General features: G+C 41.4%; 1 protein-coding gene across 18 annotated transcripts in view; it reads right to left on the bottom strand.

The window, feature by feature from the left end:
- kif1b (kinesin family member 1B) overlaps nt 1-26,669 on the bottom strand; it is a 69,494-nt gene extending 42,825 nt beyond the window's left edge. For 13 of the 18 annotated variants that reach the window (XR_003928452.1, XM_030055434.1, XM_030055436.1 and 10 more), the window contains exons 1-11: nt 26,375-26,669; nt 24,939-25,092; nt 5,792-5,868; nt 5,474-5,653; nt 3,465-3,533; nt 2,630-2,808; nt 1,866-1,977; nt 1,079-1,156; nt 902-967; nt 697-714; nt 253-328 (exon numbers count right to left, since the gene is read on the bottom strand). Coding sequence is in view for 17 of the 18 variants with exons in the window: in XM_030055434.1 (XP_029911294.1) it covers nt 253-328; nt 697-714; nt 902-967; nt 1,079-1,156; nt 1,866-1,977; nt 2,630-2,808; nt 3,465-3,533; nt 5,474-5,653; nt 5,792-5,868; nt 24,939-25,044 (961 nt within the window). In the remaining variant the exon portion in view is untranslated. The remainder of the gene's footprint in view (nt 1-252; nt 329-696; nt 715-901; nt 968-1,078; nt 1,157-1,865; nt 1,978-2,629; nt 2,809-3,464; nt 3,534-5,473; nt 5,654-5,791; nt 5,869-24,938; nt 25,093-26,374) is intronic. The other 5 variants (XM_030055435.1, XM_030055446.1, XM_030055447.1 and 2 more) reach the window with 1 other exon arrangement.
- Nucleotides 26,670-27,013: the final 344 nt, after the last annotated feature.

Genomic DNA, 27,013 nt, shown 5'->3' with positions numbered 1-27,013 from the left:
CTCTATGCAAGTCTGAATCAAGGAGAGGATTGTGCTTGTCTAGTTGAGTTAAAATATAGTCTGCTGACAAGGTGCTTCTTAATTTGGCACTGAATAATGTTGTTCCAGGCTTGCTTTTCCCTACTTCAAATTACAGGATGCAGACGTGTCCATTTTTCTTGCTGGATAGGAGTAAGGATTATGCTACACAGGTTCCATACATATTCTAACATGATTACAGCATTATGATTATTATGATTTATGGCTTCATACCGAGGTTTTCTCTTAGCAGCCATGTCAGAACAGAGTCTCTGTATGGGATGAAGTCTGACTTCTTCTTCTTTTTGCTCTGCAGTAAACAAAAACACGTCAGCATGGCTGGCTGGAAAAAGATAACTCATTCAAAGTTCTCTGTATTAAGACTTGAAATTGGAAATGGTAATACAGACTGGACAAAGACTTTAATGTACAATGACAACTCATTTCTAGTGGAAAGGAGGTCAACTAAAAAGAGCACAGGCCTGATTTGATGAGCTTTTACTCCTGTGCAGGGACTGTAGCTTTTACTGTCCTCAAGGCACCGTACTTTGGTGACAAAAACAGTGGGGGGAGAACAGTGCAGCTGCAGCATATAAATACTGCACATAGCAAAAGGTTGTCAAATCTGCCTCGCTGGGAGGATTCTGAGGTTAGTCGTTGAGCTTATGAGGGGTTTACCTTGCTGGTACAGTTATCCTGGGTAGGCAAGCATTACCAGGACAAGAGAGAGAGAACAGAAGGGCAGACAATATTACAGCATGCCTGGCCAAAAACATTCATTCCCTGACAAGACAGGGAGAAGTTACAGAGGATAGAGCCTGGAAGGGAGGAGGAGGAGGGAAAAAAAAGAGAAATGAAATGGGCATCAGGATGCAGCACTTACCACTTCGGCCAAGGCAGAGATAACCTTTCCTAATGTGGTGAGAGATTTGTTGATGTTTGCCCCCTCCTACAAATACAAACAAACAAAATAAAAGAATTATTCAATAATCAGAGTGGGGTTAGTCAATAATTTTGTATTAATGCAGTGGCTGAATGTGTATGACTACTAGTGTCCTACCTTTAGCCTGGTACCTTTGGCTCCAGTGGAATCTGCACGTTCACTTCCTGCCAAGTCTACTAGGCTGATTTTGCTGACCTGAGGGGAGGATAATTACATTTCGCTCAGCTTATCATTCAATTGTGAACTTATATCAGTCCCTTAAGTAGCAAATGGCAATTACTGATAACAACATGAGACAAGATATGAATATTATTGTAATAATAACAGCATGGAATACTTATTTTAATGAGGAGTTCAAACCAATCCATGAAAGCCATCAAACATTTGGATAATATCATATGCACAGGAACTATCAACCCATTTCACTATTTTGGGCATTATTGTCAATTAAGATGCAGCTCGGCAGGACCATCTGATAGAGTGGCTCAATACAACAGGCACTGTGTTTACAATAACACAGTGGTCTTTGTATCTCCACAATCTGAGGAAATGCTGGAGGTCAAATCCCATAGGTTTTTTTTTTTTTTTTTTTTTGCTCTATCACTGACCAAGAAGGGCCTTGGGAGACATCTAAGCCCAAATCAATCAGCTTCATTTAACTGAAAACAGGCTGCCAGTAATGAACCAGAAAATAAAATATAGGTCAGCAATATGAGATCAGTATCAAGTAATAAAAAATGACTAAGTGTACATCTTTCACAATAGTTTGATGTAATCTTTTCCACAATCCAGCCATTAGCAGGATAATTAATGTCTGGGATCAACATCTATTACTTGTTTCTGTGGTTACTTGGCAGTTCAATTTAATAATCAGAAGGTCGCTGTCTTTCCAGTCTCTTCTGACCTTTTCTGTTGAGAGGTCTGTCTCAGTGTCATGCTTCCTCTGTGTGAAGACGATGGTGAAAACAGCATGGGACCTGCTACTGGTCTCATTCATGTTGGTGGCGGCCACAGTTCTGCAGGTCAGCACATATGGGAATAGTTAGCACATATGTAGTTCACGCAATTTTCTGAAAGCATTAATTGAACAAGTTATTTTATTTTAAAAAATTATTCTGAACCACCGACAATAAATTCTAATTTGAAAGGCCATTTCTATTACTGGTACTATCACTACTGGGCTTTAGGGCTATTAGAGTGAATTGAGTTGAGGGGATTATTTCATACGGCGGAGGTGGATAATACTGTGAGGACACCAAACATAAATACACCAGGCGTACTTCAGAGGGATAGCCACTGGGGTGATACGGGCTTTACACGCCATGTTCTAGAAATAAGCCCTCTGAGTCAGCACAGGAGATTAAGGCAGGGTTCACTCCTCCCTACAGGGACTCTCGTGACATGCACATGCGCGAATACACACACACAAACACAAAATCCAAGGAGAAATGGTCACTATCTGCAATATAAGTAAGGTTATGGTGTCCTACATATAACTGACCATTCCTAAGTCAACAGTGATGATCAAACCATCAAAATTCATCATAAATTGTCCTATAATACAAAGCCATTATTTTGAGAATACGGGTGTCCAACACTGCTAGCACAATTACTTCCCACTTCATCATTCCCATGATCTCATTGTTATCCCTCCTAGGCTCAGCTGACCTGGCCTTGTTGCCTGCATCCATTAGGTCAGCGATGTCTGTGTAGGAAGTGACAGCTAGCTTGGACAGGTCCTCCACATAGGGACCCAGCAGAGGGTGCTCTCGCACTCGTAGGTTGCCTTTGTTCTTGGGGTTGAGCAAGTCCCGCACTCGCTCACAGTAGATCTCCATGTAGCTGACCTAGAAACCATTGCATAACGGATAGAGCATCAGTTCAGGTGTCCCAGCACTATGCTGCAAACAACTGCCCTGGAGCACTAAGTAAAATATTGTAATGCAGGTTTGAATGATATAGGCATATTACTGTACAGTATGCATATTATGCATGTATATTATGCATGCATAAAATCAGGATTATATTGAGTAGAGATTTTTTATTGTGCTGTATTACTTTATTTTATGAAGTTGTTTTTTCTGAGATAATCTAATAAATTGACAAAGCTATCGCCTCTTCAGATTGTTTACATCACTGCACTCTGCACTTAACAACAGTGAAAATGAAATGAAACATCTGTGTAAAACACATTAACAGCAAATCTTGCATTGAAAAACCAATTCAATCACTTGGCGTTCAAAAACTTAAACCTGTAGTTGCTGTCATGTTTGAGCAAACTGGACAATATGGCTAATATGTTCTTATAATACATATAGAAATGCTGAGGAAAGCCTCACAGCTATGAAGCTCGAGTCAATGTGAGATTGATGTCTGATCATAAATCATCAGAGTCAGTGCAAGGACAAGACTGAGAATGGCTCATTAGAGAGAGGGCAAGGCAAGAGTCGGAGCAAGAGAGCAAGAATGGGATTTACAGATGGCGGAGCAGTCATAGACTCACCTCTACCGAGTAGGAGAGCTCCTCTTTGTTGTTGTCTTCATTGATTTTCTCAAAGAGATCTTCACAGAGCTGAGAGGCAGAGAATAAAGATGAAAAAAAGAATTTAAAAAAACATCCAAATGGTAAAAGGGAAGATAAAGAGGAAGGAGGCATGTGGATCAATGAATACACCAACTACTAAGAAACAATTTGATGGGTATAGAGCTTTTCAGGGTACTCAAGAGACTTTTCATTTACCAACAAAACCTAATATACAGAGGAAATACTAACGAAATACAGTAGGTAGACCTAAATAGGCAGAACTAAACATAAATATAGGGCCATCATGGAAGGCAGTTTCTGAAAAGGCAGATTTTGAGGGCAGGTGGTAAGGGTTGAGTGAATGCTGGTTGTGATAATTCTGATACAGATTTAGAGTTTGGTATCGTCAGCATAGCGGTTACCCCAAAGACAGATTTTGTCAAAGACGTGTAGGGATGAAGACAAGGAGACCAATTATCAAATCTCTGGAGGACACCTTGGAAGACCAGGGCTCAGCCAGATTTACAATTACTGATGCCAATGTACTGGTGTCAGTCAGACAAAGAAAGTATAAACTAGGCATAGGCCATGAAAACTTCAATATTTATTTGTAGGGATCAACATAAATATTTGGGCAAAGTTCAAGATATTTGTTTGTTGATCTACTTGAAGATGATCTTTCCACTGTGTCTTCCCGTTTGGCAGCAATAAATATATGAATTGATGTTCACACTGCTGCAAAAAAAGTTTTAGCAGCCGGTGTCACAAATGTGCTGTTCACCAGTAAACAGCTCCCAACCTTGGTCCAGGTAATCTGACTTTCAATGACTGCAACATCTGTAATGATACTGAGCAAAAATATATGATGGTGTGGTTACAATGACTTGATTCCAGTGTAAGTTCTTTGGGTAGGTTAGTACGCTAACTGGGTCACAGCTCTCAGCTATCCATGTTCACCCTACTCAGGCAAAAATTTCAATAGCAGTGTAAAGAGACTATCTAAGAGACTGTCTCTAACCATTGAAATTCTGCCAAACAGTAATACTGCCAAATGGTACGTGTGACCTGACTCCACAATCCAGAAGAACAAAATAAGTATTTTTCGAGGGGGGTATTTAAGAGTTTGACATCTGAGGAAACAAAAAGGTCTTTGGTAACTTTGAGAGGGGCAGTCTGAGTGGTTCATAGACAGACTTTGAAAAGCTGATGTCAAATTTTATCATTTTGTGAATGCAAACAGAAACTACTAGTATGTCATTTGATTGGGACTGTGACAGAGAGCTGCATGTGAGGGTCCTCCAACTGTTATGTCCTTGACCAATCAGTTTATGTAAATGACTTAGCATAGTACAGCACAGCCAATCACTGTGTTGTGGCGGTGCTGTGTGAAATGGGAGAGCAGACAGACAGGAAGGAAAGGAGACAAATGAACAAAAAAGGTAGTGGGCCATTGTTTTGTTCAAAAAACATTGTTCAAAGATTATCACTGACTTCATTTATCAAATTCTTCTGCTACCTGAGGCACTTCTACCTGTTATTTGGTGGTTTATTTGAAGAAGTAATATTCAAGTAAAGCTAACGCCATTATTATGACCTGGTTAAAGACATGGCCAACTGCTAGATATTCTGATAGACCACTTTTGTTATGTAAAGCATTTTTGGCCCAGGCTCTTCTTGCTGGGTTTGTGCTTGTCAGTGTGGACAGACTGTTGTTTGCATGATGAAGATCATATCTATTGTGGTTTTTTTGCTAGCAGTCACCAGTTTCATCACATATCTTGAGATTCTTTAATCTGGACTGGTGTGAAGCTGCTTGTGTTTCGATGGCAACATTATACACACACTGTAAATAACTAAATGCATGCACATCATTTGCACTGAAAAATAATGATATTCTCTCCATTCATTCCCACATTCAGTGCTCCCAGTTTATCTGAACCTCTGCTATGCTATTCAGTAAAAACAGGAAGGTGTATTGTGGGACAAACCATGGGAATGATTCCTTCCTGGCCTTCCTCCTGCTTGCCCATCATGGTGTAGGACTTCCCAGCTCCAGTCTGGCCATAAGCGAAGATACAGACATTGTAGCCTTCAAAGGCGTGCTGCAGCATTTCTTTGCCGATGTCATTGTACACGCGGTTCTGTGATGCAAAGCAAGGGTCTTCTGGCTGTGGGAAATATAGAAAAATAACTTAGAATTTATAAAACGGCAATGAGCCCATGGTGTTTCAAAAAATTTGTTGGTCAACACTTGTTGGCCATCAGAGACATTTTAACTGAGATTTTTGTGAAATGTTTAAGCTCACCGTAGTGTGTGACCAATAGGAGTAATCAAAACTGAAGGTCTTTGCTGGTTCCTTTGGGGCTTTGGGGTTGAGAATAGCTGTTGAGGAGCAAAAACACACATTAGTAATAGGGCTGATAACATCTGGGTTAAGTGTGAAGATGAGATAAACACTTCCGCTTTCTTGCAGTTTCAGGGCAGCCTTTAAATTAAATTCTCTGTTAAAGCATGTAGGTTTGTGATATTTCAGCTTGATTTGATTACTGGATTAAGATTTGGAAGATTTCCCATCCCACATAAAATCTACCAAATGAAAGTAGTTTCTATGAACTGATCTGGATACAAGGGCTCTTAAATGGAATATACAATCAATTCTTAATCAGCTCTAAAAACAAAATTTTAGATAACAGCTTTACAAATCACAACATGAGGCGACACTGTCATGTACCAACTTCATTTATTTAATCTATTTTGACTGGCAAATACTGTGTCTCTGGAGATCCTTTTCTTGAATCACAGAACTACTGGTGATATATTTAGAACAGAAAGTCACATGGATCAGTCACAGATTAAGAGCCACTGGCTTTTTTGAGAACTGCAACTGATGTGTCAAGTTTTACTGAACATTTTATCTTAAATCTGTCTCTTAAGCCATTATTTAAACTGAAGTAGCACTGCAAAAAGAGAAATAGAGAAAACATTTACTAATATATAGCATACTTCTACAAACCCGCAATCACCTGTTGTGTCTGCAAATGGCATGATGATGACACAACATTTCTGCTCTACCCAGCCATTCTCTGTGGCCACACACATTTCTAATGAACAAGAATCTGCAGCCATGCCTGGAATGTCATCCCTCTCAACCATGCTTGCTGGTCACACTGGGACAAATGTCCAAGCTTTCCACACCAACAGAGAGCTATGCCTTTTGCAGTGGGTATGGAAAGAGGGAAAGGAGGGGACAGTGTCATGAGAATGTACAGTAGCATGTTTGTAGAAATTAGTACCCAGTTGCTGCTCCAGTCTCCCCACCCTTTCTGACAAACTGCACTCAGGCTGTCTAAAGCTGCCTTGTGTAGGGGCCAGTGCAGAGTTGGCTGAGGCTAGACAGTCAAACACATACCTCCACCATCAGAACGGAGGGGGGAGGTGGAGCATAAGCACAGAGGAGAAAGAAAAGGGCGAGTGGAAAAAAGGGGAAAGAGAGACTAAAGTTAACGGGTGTGCTCACGAGCCTAGCAACGATCCAAACACAGCAGCAATAGAAACCAGAGGCATGATAAAAGGAAAAAAAAACTGTATACATTCAAGGATTAAGGAATAACAAAACTATGCTGATATTCACAGTGTTTTCTCAGAGCAGATCTTCAGTGTGAACCACAATGCGGTAATTAGCTCTCGTGAATGCAAATTACGTGCTCGGCTAATAGGCAAATTAGAGCCAGGTCTGGCTCCTTGATGTGGGTGAGGGTGCTTGAGAAGCTTTTGCATCAAGATGTCCCCCTGCAGAGTGCCTGTGTGTGTTCAGAGGATTTCAGCACACTAATTAATAATGCAGGAGATGTGGAGAGAAGGGGATTGCATATCGCCCTCCCTGGGTCACATGCTGACAGAAAAGCACAGTGTGTCCTCAGAAACCAGAATGCCAACTGGTTTACGCTGAATATATGATGACGGCAGCTGTGACTGTGCTGAAACTAAAATCTTGGTAGGAGGGCAAAGCTCTACACAGGTAAATACTGTGTTTTTGTTTGTACCAACTAGTCTAGTCAATCAGGTTAAGGTGCACAAGTGGAGCAGCGGTTTCCTTATTGGGCACTGGAAGAGGAGCTTGAGTGAGACAGGGGGCTAAATAAAGCCCCATCTCACCTTTGACCTGCCTCCAAAGGGAAACTGGAGCCAGGGGACGAAGAAACGAAGGGGGATTTACGTTGCTGATGCCCTTATTCCCCTTTCCTGGAACAATCCACAGTGGCTATTAATGAGGGGGGCTGCCTAAGCTCTGTTCCAATACCACTGAGGCAGCTCAGCAGTAAAAACAGACAGATGATGAGACAGACGCCCAGTGCCACATTCAGGCTTGGGGACAGTGGGATGACCATGTCAGACCATGGGTATGACTGTGACAAACTAGCTTTCCTGGGGAGCAGGGCTGCGTTCCACAAAGACATGACATGATCTTTGTAATCTCTGAACACCTGTCTGCTTCCCCTGGTCCAGTCTAGGGCTCTCCTCAGATAGAGTGGGCAAGGACAAAGTGAGACAAGGGAAATGAGCTGCTATTGAGGGGGGAAGCGTGCAACACAATCATAATGCTGTATGTCAGCAGTCAGTGGGAGAGAGAATTGCTAAGCACTTAGGTGATTCATGTTCACGATGTACCATGAACGCCTCTGCCCACTCCGATGCTCTCAGCACAGAGAGCTGCCTCCTTGCCCATCTGGTCCTGTCAGTGCGTCAGAGGAATGCTTCTTTCATAAAAGAGTCTATAAATGTGTATCAAGGGCAAAGGCATGGCAACTACTGCACAAATGGAAGAATACCCATCATTAGATCCGCTCGCAGAGGGGGACAGGGGTGACAATAGCTGCATGCCTGTGCAGTCTTATTTTTCTTTTACTTGTACTTAAGAAGGAAACAAAGTAGGGCTGGGCAATATGGATAAAACCAAATATCACAATAGAGCTACCTCAGTATTGTTATTGTGATGAGACTGCAAGAACGACTATTGGTGCTTTAATAAGATGTTTACATACAACAGCTTTTTGGTAATGATTACAAATGTGGATATGATGATCAATAAGGCAGACTCAAATAATAGAACAACTAAAACAGTTTAAATAGTTCAAAAAATTGCATCTTTTTATTGAAATGTAGCCTTTAAAACCAGAAAAAGACAACAGTTATCACAATATCTAAAATAAGAGATGATATCACGTCATAGCCTATATCATAATATGAATATCATATCAATATATCGCCCAGACCTACAACAGAGCTTTTAAAAGTAAACTCAACTGGCAACTGCAAAACAGCTGTCACTGAATATTCAATGATGGAGCCAAATGAGGTGAATTTTATCCCACTGGTTGAGCTTTAGTAAATCAGACAGGGTTGTTTGAGAGAGCTCCATATAATACAGCATTACTTTTAATACTATGCCCTCCTGTCTCAACTCATTTTCAATCACTCAAATAACTGTATGCACATGAATCTGTGGGACACACACTTAAAAACATGGGCTATGTGAGCATCGATAGATTCATAGACATCTCACAAACAAAACATTTCAATGACGAATTCCTACTTTCCATTTATAGTAAATATTCCCAATAGAGTCACATCCTGGACTTAAAATGGCAGACACATCCTCCTGCCTAATGAACAACGTCATCGCTCTGCCCTTCTCAACCATGGCAACAGGTATAGGACCAGATTCCAGTTGCTATAACAACCTCAACTTGGCACAGAAGGGAAGGATGAAGCACATCTAGTTCTGTTTTCTCTCGCCTCAAGCATCCCCCATTGCTACATTGTGGGAATTATGTGGAAGGCAACTTAATCCAGGTTTAGGGACAATTACAATACAATTATTTTACAAATAGTATTTCAGGATCCAAATCCTTTAAAACTTGTGAAAACAGGCAAAAAGGCAAACTGTGAAAAGTATTAGGATTTGTAACTAAGACATTAAGCTACTTATCATGTCAGACTCTATAGGCAACACCAGAAAAACTACACAAAAACCTTTCAAACGGGAATTTTTTTTTTTAATAACAAGAGCATTATGAAGAACAGACATGAGTGGTAGTTTATAAATGCTACATGATGATCCATGTGTGGCTGATCATTATATAAAGAATTGTGAGTGAGTGAGTGAGTGAGTGAGTATAAAGGGTATTCATTGATTATTCATGTACCAGGAAGTAAATGCCCGTGCTCTGGAAGAAATTTAACATACCAACAGAAGGGTCAGACGCCTGCTCTTATCAATACTGTGTCATCTGCAGGTCATTGGCACACAACACCTGTTTCCACGGACATATTATCCATCTTGCTTGTATGGATAACATGCAGCTCTGTGTGGGAGAGCTCAGCTGCAGAGATGATATTCTCAGCATGGTGAAATCTAGCCAGAATACCATTTATATTAAACCAACAGACACATGCTGCCGCGTAGTGTTCTGGGTGCCAGGTCAGGAAGGGTACTTCGAGTGATTATTCTTCCATAATGCTGCAGTTCTGCAGTACAACTTCCACAGCATACAAAGCTAATAGGACGCTAGTACTCCCCAGGAGCTCTCCATTTCAAGGCTGGCTGGATACCCGTTAACTAACCACATCCTGCTATCTAAAGGCTATCACACAGCTGGTTGTAGCTGGCAGACATTTTGTACCCGAGTTTCAACATGGGGCCTACAATCTGAATGGAAAAAACAAAAACACCCCCAATAATTAGGTTGTTAGGAGGTCTCTGAGCACCAGATGGGGACTAAAAGCCAGCCCCATTCACCTGAGACTAGCAGATGAGTGGGGCCTAAAATGGCTGAACATGTCTGCCTCTCTTCTCCGGTGACCCTCTAAGGACCTGCTCGCTGTAAGCTAGAGCCGATCAATACCCACTAGTGAGGACACTGTCCTGCTTAGCAGACAGCAGATAAACGCATTAAGTAAATGCATATTTAAGAACAAAACAAATCAAAACAAATGGCTGCACAGCTAAAAAACCCAGACATTCACTGAAATAATATCTGTACAGAATTTTAATTACAACATGCACTTCTTTCAGTAAGGCTGAGGAATTTTAATGGCTTCCCTGGGGTCTATGTGCATATGGGGAAAAGTGTGATGTAAGAGTGCACTCCTGGATAAAATTATTTTATTAAATTCTCTCAGGGTTACAGACTAACACTTTCCACAAGTTCTACCAACATTTTTATCTGTTGGCACCAGAAAATGGCATTACACAAACATTTTGTACTGGACACTGTTTAACATGCTTAATAAAATATGAGGCTCATTTAAATGAAGACTTTCCCATAAGCACTCCTCATACTAACTTTTGTATTTGTCACATTATCCCTAGATTTTAAACAATCAATATTCATGGTCTGCATTTTCATTTGTTTTTATCCTAAGCTGCATCCCAAACACTAAGAGGTTATTGCATAGGATATTGGTTTATATTTTATAAATCAGGTCAATATGCAAGGATATACTACTGGACAGAGATATCGACACAGCTCTTTCTCTTTCTCTTTAAATGAGAAATAAATAGCAAAAGCTGTTTTTGGTGCCTGCTGATTTATTTTTAAAAATCAAGTAGCCCAGAGGTAATTTATGCTGCAGTGGCAGAATGAAGGGGAAGAAATGAAGGGGAAGAAATATCATCCAATAATCAGCCATGATGTAGCCAAACTATTGATCAAACCGTTTCAAAAGAACTTGATCACCTTCCATGAGAGACCAGTATGTTTTGAGCAGGAGCAGAAATAAGTTCAACTAGCCCTTACTACAAACTGTTGGCACTTTAATAACTTAAGCAAACATGAACACGTTTTTTTTTTTTTCCCTCTTTTTTTTTTTATTTGAACATGAACAAATAAATAAACATAGAACAAAATAAAGAACATTTCAGAGACTAGGATTGTTTTGGTTAAACAGGGGGGCAACTGGGGGAAAAAAAAACAGTGGCACTACTGGAGAAAAAAGTTGCAATATGCAGCCAAATGGTCACTTTCTAGAGATATGTCTCATTTGCTCAGCCGCTCAACCCTATCTATTTCAATGCAACATGACAGCTGCACACCTGTATCACAGTTTGTGCATGAGTAGTGAAGCAAAACAGTTGTTGACACGAGCAGACTGTTTTAGCAGTGCCCCTGTAAGGCTAATAGCGTTCTTCCACCTTAAAGAGGAAACATAAAGAGTGGATGGGGCACATTCTGAGTCAGCCATGGTTGACTCACAGACATGCTCTACGTGTTGCATTCAATCTGTTTGGCAGAGACAGTGTGAAGGCTGGGTCGTTGCGGCTGTGGCACAGGTGGCAGAGCTGTCACTAGATGTAGCTCAATGCTGATGGCTAAAAGTAGTTTCTGAGCACTGCTATACATGCTTGACAAACAGCTGAGCCTGTGGCAGCCACAACACAAGACATACAACATCTCCAAAACAGAAACAGCCATGTGCTATCATCATTGCCCACTTGGATACAGTACACTTTTGCGCCTAGCCTAGTAAAACCCTCATAGCTTTTGATTAAAAAAAATAGCCACAACACAACACAATACCCTTTTGTTGAGTACTCCTGCCAAATAGCCTGGATCTTTCCTGGCAAGGCAAATAGTTCAGCAAGCCTGGAAACCTGCCTCGTCACACCACAATCCATATTTCTAGGTAACAAGCACTGACTCAGACTAAGAAGTGTGGACAAAAAGAGGGCCATATGCCCAGACTGAAACAAACTTTAATCCTGTTAACGTTAAGAGCACGCCTTTACGTTTGATTAGTTGAAACATTAGTTCAGAGTAATTACTGTAACTCTAGGGGGAGGCACTACATTCCCACCGACAAATTCTCAGTTTCTACTCAGAAGGCTGATCACGTCATTTTTGTCTTTCTACTGGGAGAGGAGAGGAAGAAAAGCACAGGAAGACACCAGAACAATGCAGTGAATGCAGGGTATTGCGGCTGACAACAGAGCCTGCAAAACACATTAGGTAATCTGTTATGACAAGCCTTTATGTGGCCAGTCCCCACTATCACAGACAATGACCCTTTTCACGTTGCCTCACCCCCCCGCTTGTGACCGCCACATTTAGAAAAAGGAAACCTTCAATGGCATGGCATTTTTGTTGGAGAGTGACTGAAGTCAACAGCACGTTTCAGCCTCAAAAATCCCAGATTGGCACAGCTTGTGTAAACTGCAAATGAAAAACAAATGGGCTGTGTTGCCAAAGAATGTCTATGTATTTTTTTTTTAAATTAATAAACAAGAACAAAATAATGTCTTTGCTTTTTTGTAAAACAGCAACAACAGCTTAGATGAAATACACAAAATGGTAGAATGAGCTAAACCAAAACAAACATAATGTAAGGTAAAAAAACTGACTGTGTGTCATAACCACAAAGTCAGAGGTGTGATCTCTGCAACACAATGTTTCCATTGGGCATGAAGGGTCCTCAAGCAAGACACTGAGCATCAGCTGCATCAGACTAAGAATCAGACTAAGAACATCAGCCGAAGGTCAAAAAAGTTCAAAATGCTGTGCACAATGCACATGGCTTTTGGTGGGGTTGTCTGTCTAACTAGAAAGCGGTGGCACAGGGTGCAGGCCTGGCCTATATGCCAGCTGTTCTAGCACTGAGTACCATCTATTTATACAGCAGCAGATGGCAGCTGGTGCCTTGCATGCCGACAGACTGTCAGTGACAGGAAAGAATGGGCAGATTTCAGCTGCCCAACCTTTCCGCCACACTCCTAGCCAAGCTGAGCAGCTCCCAGACCACAGGCAGTGATAGCTAGCTAACACCACGAGTGCCTTCTGATATCAGCTTACGTAGACTCACTGAGTGCAGGATGACAGAGACTATAGAGAGGCTTCTAGAGGCCACCAGATAGAGAAAACATGCTAAGCCAGCAGGACTCCATTCACAAGCTAGACAAACAGAGCTACAATAAAGAGAAAGGGATATTAGGCTGCCTCTCAGGTGTTGACATGGAGGGTTAAACCCACATAGCACACAGGACTAGCATGCGGTCTGAGCTGAAATGACACATCTCAAAATGTCACTGCAATTTACTAGGAATGAGGTGATATATTTTTTAAGTCCGACATCAATATCCAATATCTTCCTAACCAGAACAGGTGACACACGTGCATTTTTGTAACAAATGTAATACAGAAACAGTTGTATAACAGGTTAAGGTTTAGATAATTTTGTGCTTTAAAAATGCAAAAAAAAACAAAAAAAAAAAACAACTACAACAAAAAAAACAAATGGACTATGTTTGTTTTACAGTTGTACAAAGTGATACAAAAAGGTCATAAAAGCGTCAATATTGCAACTAGCCAAATATCAACAGCAAAAATAATACTGGACTAATAGAGATATTGCTTTTTCAAGTTATCAGCCAATATATTGGTTCATCTCTTGCAATAATTCTAGTGGTTTTAGTGTGTCTGACCCCGACCTGAAAGCATCACCCAACTTCTCTTACAAATGTATTTGTCATTTGCACCTCAGTGTAACACTGACAAATGGATACAAGATCCAAGGTCAGAGAGTTCAGCTGTTTTCGAGGCTCTGTGAGTGCTTTTCATGGAACTGGTCCAAGGAGGATATTCTCCTCTCCTGCAGGTGCTGCCTCAAAGGTCACAGGTCATCTTAAACACATCCTGTGCCACAGAAGGCTGTCCGAGAACTATAGTAATGCTTCTACGGTGCGACAGACTCTGTTATTTTCCAGCGTAAAAATAGCACTAATGTATTAAACATTCAAAGCTGCCTGTGTCGACCTGTTCACAGGGGCCTTTGAGGAAGTGAGACACTGAGTACGTTTACATGCACACCATATTCCGGTTCGGGTCAATATTCCGGCTAAGGTAACTGCGCCGCGGCAACTGGAATATTCCGTTTACATGTTACTTGGCATGCCCCCGTGTTTCGGCGTATTGCACTCTCTTACGTAATGCGACACTCAGCCGCGGGGAGCAGCAGCACACGTATAGGCGTCTGGTCTGCCGGAAAAAAAAGACGAAGAAGTCTTCTTCCTCGTCTTCTTCTTCTTTTTCTTCTTCTTCTGTCGCTAGTTCTATGTTTTCTCCCATCGATATCCTCCATGATATTTAAGTCTTTCATTAGCTGAAGGCGGACTGCAGTCTCCTGGCTCCTGGCCATGCCGTTTTCCCCACTTGCAGGTAACCATAGCAACAAAGATGCCACAGAATTCCTTGCGAGTCAAGCATGCGCAGTTGTGACTGAATATTCCGGTTCGGGGCATTTTCCGACTAAGGTGTTTACATGCCCCAATATTCCGGTTGGAACAGGAATATGCCAGGGGGCTTATTCGGAATTCTCTCCAACCGGAATATGACCTTAATCGGGTTCGGTGCGTGTTTACATGACACGTGCGCAACCAGAATATTGCGAATATTCGGGGTCAAACATGCTTGCGCACAGCACGAATAGGGTAATGTGAGTAGCCTCTAAGGGTTTGAGGGATAGTGGTCATCTAGATCTCCATATGGCCCTCCAAACAGAGCATTTCTAGATGCAGACCACAAACGAAGGGGTAGAGGAAATGCAGAAGAAATGCCAGGAAAGAAGTCTATAAATGTAGTATATATTCTCAAATTACAATGCAAAAACTATAAAAGGATACATTAGTTTTGAAATATGTAATTGGTTCTTTATGACAAGCATTCACCAAAAAAAAAAAAAAAAAAAAAATCACTATTCACGGAAGTATAAAATATAAATCCACAGTGAACTGTGTGCACTTCCCCCTCTTCTGATGTCAGTGCAGGGCTTTATGAAGTGCTGTGGTTACAGGAATGCTGTCCTGTCCTGTTTTGTGTTTAATACAGTAGTCTAAAGAAGTACAGTAGCCTAGTAATGAAGAATTATAGTGCTGTTTTGTTTGATTTTTCTCTACCCAGACTCATTTCCCCTCTACAGTAGGCTACTGACAAATATACTTCTGCATGGATTATGGCGACTGATGACATACAAAGTGGTGTCACCCTTCATAGGTAAAAATTTGTACCCCGAACCCTTTTAGTTCCATTCTGAAGGGCCACTACCCAGTCGAGGGCACTCCGAAACTAGGGGTAAAGCCAATCGAAGTGAGTTGGGATTGGCAAAAGAAAATTTTAAAAAATTAAAGAAAATACCTCAGAAAATACTTCATGAAAATACTGATGCACCTTTTAAACTCAGCATAGGTAGAGCAACATCATGGGTGATAGTATCAACAAAGTGAATCAATCAGTGCCTCACATACCATCTGACATAAAAGTTTGCTGTGGAAACCACACTAAAACTTAGCTGCCATGACATTTGTAACCAAGACAGAGTTCACATCCACAAGAGCTACGACTTTAAAATTAGCACCTTGTCCTGGAAAGCTTTCCAAACATCAGCCAATGCAGCATAAACTGTCCATCAACACAGCTTAAGGCTGAGGCAGGTGCTCTCATCCCGAAAATGAAACTGGACAGAAGTCACTGGCCATATACATGCAATGAAGAAAAAGTCACTCTCTTCTTACTTAGTAAAACCATTCATGGGAAATACACTACTGCAGTTTGGGTTTGCTAGACTATGAATCATAAAATCCTATTATCTCTGTGACCATGCAGGATCTACATGGGCAAATAGACTTTTGTTATTCCAAAGCAGTTATGAGTCTGCTTTGAATTATGAAACATATTTAAACTTAGTTCCTTTTCTGTATCTGCACAACATACAGTAGATCCAGCTCTGCAACACATCATATGACCCAGGCAGAATGGCTGAGTGTGGACAACAGTGTAGACCAGGCTGTGCAGACAAGGGAGATACACACACAGCCCCTAACATTCACTGCTCACAACAGGCGCCCATTTTACGGAGCAGTGACCTGGATTTCCTCAACTAGCCTCTGCTCAAAAACCCAAGCCTCGCTTTAAATGCTTACTGGCTTTATGTAAGCTCCAGGAACACAAGTCTAGCACACATAACTGCACTAAATAGGTGTGTTTTGTTGCTAAATATGATAAACTGATGCAACAAAACAAGTCCTTCTTGTTCTGTAGAACCATACAAAATGACATGACATGACTGCTTAGAACTAATGTCAGATGACTAACACCATTTTTCTATCTTCTTTATCTAGCTTCTCTGTGGTAGACGGAAATGATGAACAAAACTGTGCATGTGTATGTGTCTGTGCGTATGTGTATACGACTGATCACAATTAGCTGCAGGGCAATAGCACAGCAACATGAAACAGCTCTACTTTGGAGGAGCAGAATGTCTGGGAGCCAACCACAGCGAAGGACAGCTCTCTCAACTTATTAAATAAGGGTTCAAAAATAATATATTGCCCCCCTCCCTGCCACCCTCTCTCCTTGCTTCATGAATAAAACAAAGTGAGCATGGTGCCCACCACCAGGCTGCTCGTGCCTGGACTACAAAGCTCTCCTGGTAGCCTCTGAATTCAGCCCATAGCCTGTGGGAGGCAACATAACAACAAGGTCTCGAAGGAGAGCTGTGTTCGCCAGGACGCAAAAAAACTAAAAACACATTCACTTTCCTGAATGTGGGAAAGTCCAGCCATTATATCCAACTTAGGTAATGAGCCAAAGTGTAGGTGAAGGGGAGCAAGCCGGGAGTGCCATGACCTCAAAACAAACACACCATTATCAGCCTTTTAGTGCCTGCTTGCATCATCAAGTTGGGGATGAATGGAGATGGATGTGGGCTGCTGTGAGCACGACCTGATTTACACAGACAACTGAAAAACCCACTGGTTATGTGCAGAAGACAGTGTGATACAGACTGATACTGAATTGAAAAGAAAAGACCATTAAATTCACTGACACGTAATGCAAATTTTAATAAACCATAAGGACCAATATAAGTATGACTGCTGTAAGTCAGATGATTTGTCAGTATATTGTAAAGATTACATAGGACAAACTGAACTACAACATATTGGTATATGCCATAATGGTGTGTATTCTTAATGTAGGTGAAAAAAAACTTCCTGCTTTCACTGATCAACTCTTTTTTTTTTTTTTGGAACAACTACACCACTACATCCCATAGACTTCCCTTCCTATTACTCAAGTCCAAACACACCTACAAGAATGCATGAGCAGGCCTACGCATGCATACATACGTTCCTAATTCCACAGAAAATTGGCCAGTGACCCCAGACAGACAGTTTCTACCACTACTCATCTGATTAGGCAAAGCCATAAAACTGGGACATATCTAAGGGTTTGGCAGAATTGCATTTCACCAGACTAATTTAGTATTGTTTTGTTCTACCTTGTTACATGAGGCAGAGCATGGGGAGCAGGATGGACCATTGACCTTTTATCTCCAGTTATATTAATAACCTTAATGGATCTGTTTCGTCTACAGGCCAACAGCCAATCGAAGAGAAGCCCCCTATAAGCATCTATCTCCTGTCGCTAAAGGGCTCTACACTGCAAAAAGTATCCATCTTAACAAGCCATTTTATTATCATTCACTATTAAAGTGTTATTTTTCATAAAACAAGTGGGAAGAAATCTGCCAATAAAGTGAGATAAATACACCAATGGAGTCTCTGCCTTATGCTGATATTGACATCTGGTTCTAGAAAACACTGGAATTGCACTGATAACAAGCCAAACGTTGTCCCTCGCTCCACTGAGAGATTTTTTTTTCACAAAAATTACATTTAGTGAGTAGATATCTGTCTAAATGATGGGCATGTTTTGCTGTTTTATCACAACATGCCAGACACCAACCATAAAAACAAATAAACAACAATGAAAATACTAAAATAGCTTTGCATTTTCCTTAGTTTCACTCCACTGGATGCACATCACGCATTTCTACACCTACAGGTTATGACTGAAATCCCATTATTCCTGGCTGGGCGGCTGTATGTGATGCTGCCTCACGCTTTCCTGCACGTGATTGGTGCTTGTGCATGACTTTCACTGTCTCTGCAGCTATGGCTGAGACTGCATCTCCCCCCTCCCCCTCCCAGCCAGCTCAGATCCTATCCTCTATGCTCACATCCTTCACTTTCTGCAGGGAAGCTCACAAATCCCTGCAGAAAGTGATCTTAACCCTACAGGAGAGAACCAATTGTAAGATAGAACAGTGAGGTGCACAAAATTTACCAATTTACACAAAATTTCCCCCTATCCAAGGTGAGACCAGAAATGCTGATTCCAATTCATTATTAGTTAGTATGCAACCTAAGAACAAAAAATCCTAAGAGGAAAACATCTGATAGGCCACAGATCAGAAATGAATGTGTGTGTGTGTAACTATGAAAGAAAATGTGCAAAAGTCTCAAGCCTGTGAAAAAATTTAGGTTAGACTGAACTGCCCATTGTGATTTAACTAATTAAACAGATGAGCTGAAATTTACCATAACTTATCGCTGAATTTTAGTCTTGGAAGAACAAGCAGCCTCAACCCCGTGTTGAGTTTTAATCTACATCTTTAACTCTAAATGTAGTATGTAATGTAGGTGCTATGACTGACATAACACAGTGTCACCATATCGCAAGGCTGAGTGTATGGTTAATAATGCCTACGGTTTATGATAAACTTCAGAAAATCTACAAGATTATGATATACAGCAGTTTGCAAGACATTTGCTCGTCTTCAATGGTAAACTCTCATTTGTTTATTTGAAGACATCTGTAGACAATCCTGAAGCCATATGATGTCAACATGAGAGAAAAGAAAGAAGAATTTGATGTGTCCAGATGTTATTTGCAAAAATCAAATATTCTCTCAGGATTTTGTGTTCCCATTTTAAGCTGTTACAAGCTGACCTAGAAATTGTTTGGGAGTTAGCAAACAATATTAGTTGTTAATCTACTGCTTTGAATGTTAAATCTACTCAGCACTAAACCAAAGTGGTTAAAAAAAAAAAAAAAACACTCTTGAATGTGTTGCATAGTGGCACTTCCAAAAAGTCTAAACTGAAACAAAAGCAACAAAATGGAGTAGGTGGTGAAAAGTCAACATAAGTGAGAGGTGTGAAAGCTGCAAGTGGCTCAGTCAACCAGAGAGCTGAAACAGCAATGTACTAAGAGGAGGCATTTATCACTTTCCCCTTCTGACCTCTACCAGAGCAAGTGAATTCCAGCACTTAGCCTATTCCTGGTATGCAGTCAGTGCCATGCTCTTGTTTCTTCTGCATTTCAAAACACATACTGACGAAAGAGGATGCTGTGCCAATATGAAAGGACACAAAGGCTGAGTGATCAGTTTGAGGCAAAGCACTGTTTTAGCGTAGATGGTATTGGTGATAAAGCTTTGTGACTAGAACATTAAAATGTTAAAATAGGCTGTGCTCCAGCTAACTCAAGATGAAAAAAAGGCAGAGAGCAAGAACAAGATTTTACCAAAACAAACTCAATGCAATCATGAGTCTGTGATGGCATCTGGATGAGTGGATATCACAAGATGTGTCTCTGTTCAAACCAGGCACACATGACCCATTTCCAGTTCCATAAAATATTTTCAGGCTTTGAAAAACTCAGACAGGAGGGTTCTAACTATCATTCAGTGGCCAATAATGGAACTTCTTTAAAGGAAAATTCTGTTATCAAACACATTAACACCATTTTAAACCATTTAAACCAAAATTTCTACCATTAAGCTATGTCTTCCTATTGTACTTGGCAATTTTAGCCACAGAAAAATGGAATTGCACCATATAATAAAACAGCATCAGTCAAGTGGAATTTTCCTTTAAATGTCATTAAAATCTGATAAAACATTTTGGCCTTTAGAGTCTGTGTCCCATACCCACACACACACTGACCCACATTCATAAAATCTAAATTGTCCAAACCTAACTTTCATTTGTCATGTCATTATAATTAAGTAATTTCCAAATCTGAGATTCACATGACATGTTGCTTCACTATAACCACAGCCTGACACAGCATGAGCTGATAACAGACACAGACATCTGCCCGTCCTCCCACCTAATTAGGAGGTCAGTCTGGAATGTGTGTCTGCTATGTAGCTGGTGCATGTGTGCAAGTGTGTATCGCTCCAGAACAATCTCAGCGTGAGGCAGTGAAGAATGTAACACCCTGAGTGTGTGTGTGTGTGTGTGTGTGTGTGTGTGTGGGTGTGCACACACCTAGAAGGGTCAGAGAGATTACCAAGGCAGGGCGTGGCGATTTGCAGGATTATACTGGCACTAATCAGGTCAATTGGCTGACTTGCACAGGGTTCACCAGCAAGATGACCATCCCTCTGCCAAACCCCATGCTCCCCATCTCACCCCAACTTGTCTTGTCACCTCTGTTATCAACGGCCACTCAGCTACAGCAGTACACACCCATTCATGTGAGTTGGGATTCTCGTTGACATTTTTGTGACTGCTGCGGCCTCCTCAGATATGTAAGTGACACTGGGGCTCAGCTGATCCCTCGCTGCTGGGTTTTTGTAAGGTCAACATCCACTTAGCTCAGCCTGAGAGGACACTCAGCAAAATTGTATCTGAAAGCTGAAAGTTTAACTGATACTGTGACCTTCTGTCAGGTCTATTAGTTTGTTTACTCTTGGCTTGGGGCAGTGCTGTGTAGCAGCTAAGAATGTCACAATACCAGATTTTTCATAGTTGATCCCAATACCAGTGAAATTGCAGGATTTCCAATATCTGAGTCCAAACTGACTACAAATCCAGAAATCCATTTTCAGCACACACTCCTTTATTTAAACGCTCTTTATAAACATTAACTAATAAACAGAAACTTCTGTGTTTCAAGTATTTAAACATACAGGATAGATTAGAATAAGAACACTTACATCAAAAATATTCTTACCACTAGCTATCTCCCATAGTGAAACAAATTTGATTTAGTGTCAGTGTCTTGAAAATGTGACTAAGAGTGTGCACAGATTTGTTCCACCACAGTTCACCTGACGCACACCAACATCACAGTGGACAGGCTACTGTGTGCCAACTGCGCAGCATCAATCAGCCATCCCAGGCCTTACATACATACATGAGTGGCTGCTCATTGGCTGAGTGTTAGAACATAATACACAGGTTACATAACCAGCCAGAGACCAATGTGGAGAACACATCAGGGCCCTAATGAAGGCAGCCTTTTGATGTCCTGCCGTTCTCCACCACTTGGAGTACCAACACTAACCAACGCAGCAGCCCATCACGTCACCTCTTCTTAATTGCATTTGCTCTGGTATGTCTGAGAGCTTCCACTGAAAGAGGCCTTTGCTTGGTTCCAGCCTGCTTGCAGAGGCCTTGGACACATCTCTTGCACCCTGGATAATCAATTTGCCACCCCTGTGCCTGCTCTCTATCACTGACAGCCCTGCATGGTGAAAAGGAGAGAGAGAGAGAGAGAGAGAGAGAGAGAGAGAGAGAGAGAGAGAGAGAGAGATCCTGCACTTGCACCCATGCTCTCTTTTTCTGTGGTGTTGACACACACACACACACACACAGACGTATCATGCCCTTGAGCGAGTGACTACAATAAGGGGAGTGTCGCGGCCTCGTCCACACAGCTGCCAAGCATCTACAAGCTGACCAAGCATCTCTGTAAAACATCCCATTTCTGTCAGGCAGCTTTCAGACCCAGTTAAATATTAGCCAGCCCCAGATACTACTCAAATATTTTTTAAACTGCCTCTTTTGATGGGACATTCCACAGGAGAGCTTAACCTTAGTCATTAGTACAACTGTGTGTTGCTTTTCTAACACACTGGTGTTTCACTGTGAGCCAGCAAAGATATGGGTGGATTGATGTACGTATATCTAACTGCTGAACTCAATTCTCTACAAAAAGCATAACCTAGTGGGATATGCTTTTTGTAAGGATTGACATGGAAAGATAAACAACTAAGCAGGTTTTTGGAGAGTGCTGTATAATTTGATACAGAAGAAAAAAGGGAACAAAAAAAACTGGTGGTCATAAAATTCAAAAAAGTCAAAAAAGAAAACATTGGCTTCTCCTAGTGAAAGAGGATCTCTAAATTAAATATTGTACAGCAGAAGTTAAAAATTAAACGCAAATTCCATGAGAAATAGGCTTATTACTGAGTAGCTGATGCAGGTCAGGATACATGAGACTAAAAATATCATACTTCGCTTACCAAGACCCTCGAATGAGCTTGCTTTGAAATCCTTTTGTTTTGAAATTCAAGAAAGGGCTTCCTTTTTCTGTGTTACATAATCTTAAGCTTGTATATGACTATCAATTAAATCATTATGCAAACCTTGACAGCATCTCCACCTCCCAAACAAACAGCTGTTGAAGTGGTTTGACTACAACACAGTGGGGGTATGCCCTCAGTAGATATACAATGTGTGAGGAAATCAAGTGAACCATAAACAAGTGGAGGAAGGGCAGATTTTCTCACTGCCTGTCAAATCGTCTCAACAGCATGTATACATATATATGTGAGCGTGTGTATGTGTGTGTGTTTGCACAGGTGTACGTGTGTGCATTTGAGCCATTAGCTACTGTACAATCTCTCAGCATCCTAATAAGACAGCATTCTCAGCATACCATCTGCAATGGAGTCCTGATGAAGGGAGAGTATGGCCGCCTGCCAGCCTCCCTTTCTGCTCTGCAATCTGCCCATGTGATAGGAGGTAGAGTAGGCACTACTGCAGCCTCCTCCTCTCTCCCTCACTACCTCACACACACATACACACACACACGCGCACATACGCACACGCACTCACTAACCTCCCAAAACACTGCATATTCCACTGCAGCTCTGCTACAAACCACACGAGTCACCCTCCAGCACCTCTGAGTGACATTGGTATAATGAAAACCCAAGGATATGAAGTGAAAGAACTGGGGATTTGACACAAAGCTTCTCTTTGGAGTAGTGGGAGAGATAAAGGCCAAGTGAGCCATAACTGGTAGGGGGGACTTGATCTTATGGAAGATTCATATAGGCTTAGTCTAATGGGGCTGATAGCACTGGCAGACAGAACCGAAGGGAAATAAAAAGTGAGCCTGCTGGCAGAACAGGTTTCTGCCGTCACATGCTGTCCTGTTACTGGGTCATTAAATGTTCCCACACTAACGTCAGGGGGATGGTGTTCATCTGTCAGCTTAAATAAGGAAATACAACAGCGTCTATCAGCTACCTGGTGACTCATAGGCACAGGTGAGCAGGCTGAATCATAGACGACAAGCCATATTCCCAGTTTTCTTCTCCTCCTTGGTCTGACTACTCTTTGATATATCTCACACAAACACCTCTGCTCCAGCAGACAAGCATACATAACAGTGTCAGAGGTTTAGACAAACATCTGCCATCAACTTACGATTGTAACACTGGAAAAAAAAACTGTGGAAATGAGATTTAAAAGGTTCATAGAGAGCTATGCATTCATTCACATGATGGGCCGTATGTGAGCATGACAATTGCATTATGACATTTTCTAAATATTTAGCGAGTGGAAATATCTAGATGAACAGAGTGACATATCTGTTAGTTTTGCTTTGTTTTTTTTTGTTTTTTTTTCATTTGAGCACTGACATTCATTTTGTGTAGACTTCTGGCCTAGATTCACGTATAGTACTGCATGTAATGCACAGCCCTTCTGAGGTTTAACATGAAACTTAAGCTTTGGGAAGCATGTTTAGTGTACCTATACAGAATCCATCTTAATCATTCCTGATAATACGCTGTTGGTGGAGAGAGGAAGTACAATGGCTGACACAGCAGCTTAATAAAAATTAAGGCCAGTTTTGATAGGGAACAATGTCTTCTTGTACTTCAAACAGGACTTTTTTGAAACCTAGAGACTATCTAAAGAGATTGGCAGTACTTCCTGATATAAACTTGACAACTTTGGGTTTTTTGTGAAAATTTCATTAAAATGTAAAACCTCCTGTAAAAAATCAAAGTCTAGCAAAAAAAAAAATTCCCCCTTACATTTCTCTTACAAAAGAGCCAACTTAAAATTCCTCGTACTGCTGACAGTAGAGGTCAACATTTTCAAACTATTTACATAAACCATGTGATGACACAACCATGATAATAACATAGTGATAACCACATCCATTCTAAAACACCAAGCGTGTGATAAAGCATTGATGAAGGGGGGGGGCTGTGTGTTGACCTCTGGGTCTCCCAGTATGGTCCAACTCAGCGTTTCTCACACTGAGACTCCTCAGGCATGCAGCCCCTTTCAGAGGAGGAGGAATTTCAACTCTGTAAGCCTTTTATTCTCTTTCAGCCTGTTTGTCCCCAACCGTTCACCATTCAGTTTGCTCATTCTGTTGTTCCCAACTAAGACCCCTGAAGGAAGACCACACGGGAGCACATGTGATGCACTGAATTCATATTAGCAGCCTACGGTGCAAATATTTAGGCCGCTGCGTTTGTATGTGTGCTTGAGTGTCCTTGTGTTGTGCCATTGGGCTACTTACTGGTACTGTTGCCTTGCATCTGAATGATACATTTTGACTCCTTGCTCATCTCCCTGGAGTTGAAGGGTCGAACCCGGACAGCGACTTTTACAGACGCCCCAGACATGTTGGCAGTTGCGTACTTTCTCCCAGTAAGATTACAAATATGTCCCTCCTGCAAGAAACAAAGAATAAAAACAGATGTTTGTGTCTGTTAGGTGAAAAAGGATTTGAGGAGCAATAAGGACTGCACGCTTGTTTTCTTGTTTTGACTGGAAAAATAAAACAAAGTGACAGAATGCACTAGTGATTTAGCAGCATCTTTTTTGGACAAATACAAATCAAACACAATCAACAATGAACTGCAACTGCAGGGAGTCTCAACATTAACCCCCTCCCCGTCCGATAATTTCCCAATCATAACAGCCTACAACAAACATGGCCGACCAAAACCACTGAGGCTCTTTAACATCTGGTAAACAGCAGTCACTCAAACCGTAACAGTCAAATACAGAAAGTCAAATTCAATGCGTTTGATTAATGGCTATACAGAACAGGTAAAATAAGCGTCTATGCATTAAAACATACAATGTCAGAAATTACCATTCTGAATGAGTTTTATAATATTGTTTGATTGTATTAAGCCTTTCTGACGTGTTTACAATCACTTATGAAGCTATACATCCCGCGGCCGATGACTCCATAAGCCAAATATCTGATGTTTTTTCCATCATGTCCTTGCAGTCAGCCATACTTGCTAAAAGCATACGCCCATGAAATCCTATCTACCCTATTTGGTATAGGCTACAGCAGCACACACAGCCGGGCCTGTCTGCCTGCTACATCTAACAGTGCTGATACAGGCCAGAAAACAGATAAATGCTGCTTTTAAAAAATGAAATTCGCCGATTAAAAAAAAAAAGTAGGCTAATCCCCGTTGCTGTAGCTATTTGCAAAGAGAGGGCAGGGAGTTGCAGTGGGGTTTTTTCCTGGGTTGTAGCACAGACTAGACACATTGTTCCTTAAGGGCCTTGAGAGATGAATCAGTTTAACTATTGCATCCGAATGATTACAACGTGACAACTGATAGATTCAATCACAATTTAGGATATTGATTAGTGAATGCCAAGAGACGATGATCATGCTATGTATGGCTTGGGCCGCTATGGCAGAAGTACAGAGTGTCTGCAGTGGACGGGATACACCAAAGACACTGTCTGTGCTGTAAACAAGACTATACTTTACCATTTAATTAAATTTCAGGTGTATGCTGTTTGCTAGCACTAAAACTGCCATTTAAACTGGGACGACGGTTACAGAAATAGCCATACACTCACGCGCTCTATACGACTCATACAAACCTTTGCTAAACGGCTATCAAACACTGCACAGAATAACACTAAAAATCACACCCTTATGTTTTGGAAAACAGTGAAAGACGTTCATATTTTACTCACTTTTGAAGATTCTCACAAAGGCAGCGGCAACACCATAGGAAAGCGGCGAAAACTAGCGGGCGTCAAATGTGTGTGGTGTTTTTTCTCTCTCTCTTAAATCAGAATATGCGAGCAGACAAACTGTTATAAAGTCCACTTTTATGAAAAACACCCATTATAGCGGTATCCTCCGCCAACCTGGACCTCTGCTGCGACCGGTTCCTCCTTGACGAGGTTATTTTCCAGTTGAGATAAAAGGCAGTCGTATATCTGCACACAAGCGACGGAAGAATTGATAGATTGCCTGGATTTACCGAAGAGATTACGTCAACTCCCTTTTGGCCACGCTGACTGGCAGTCTGACCAGCCAATGAACAAAGGCACAGCTGTGACTAATGCGTGCGGGAGCAAATGGGAATACTGGAAATCGGGAGAGTGGGCGGAGTCGTTTTTTGACCGTGACGCCATACTGCAGGATTTCTTCCCACCGCTCCCCGAGCCGCTGTCACCGCACCACCCAGGGTCATTGGGAAGAGGCCGCCTAGTGGCGAAACCGCATTTCACACCGGGCCTTGAACTCATCAAAATGCTTCAATTACAAAATTATCATGTTACTATTTTTTTTTAACTATTCCTCACTCCCATTCATACGGATAAATA

This window comes from Myripristis murdjan, chromosome 7, assembly GCF_902150065.1.
Source record: "Myripristis murdjan chromosome 7, fMyrMur1.1, whole genome shotgun sequence".
Classification (NCBI taxonomy): Eukaryota; Metazoa; Chordata; class Actinopteri; order Holocentriformes; family Holocentridae; genus Myripristis; species Myripristis murdjan.
This window is presented reverse-complemented; position numbering and strand designations above follow the sequence as displayed.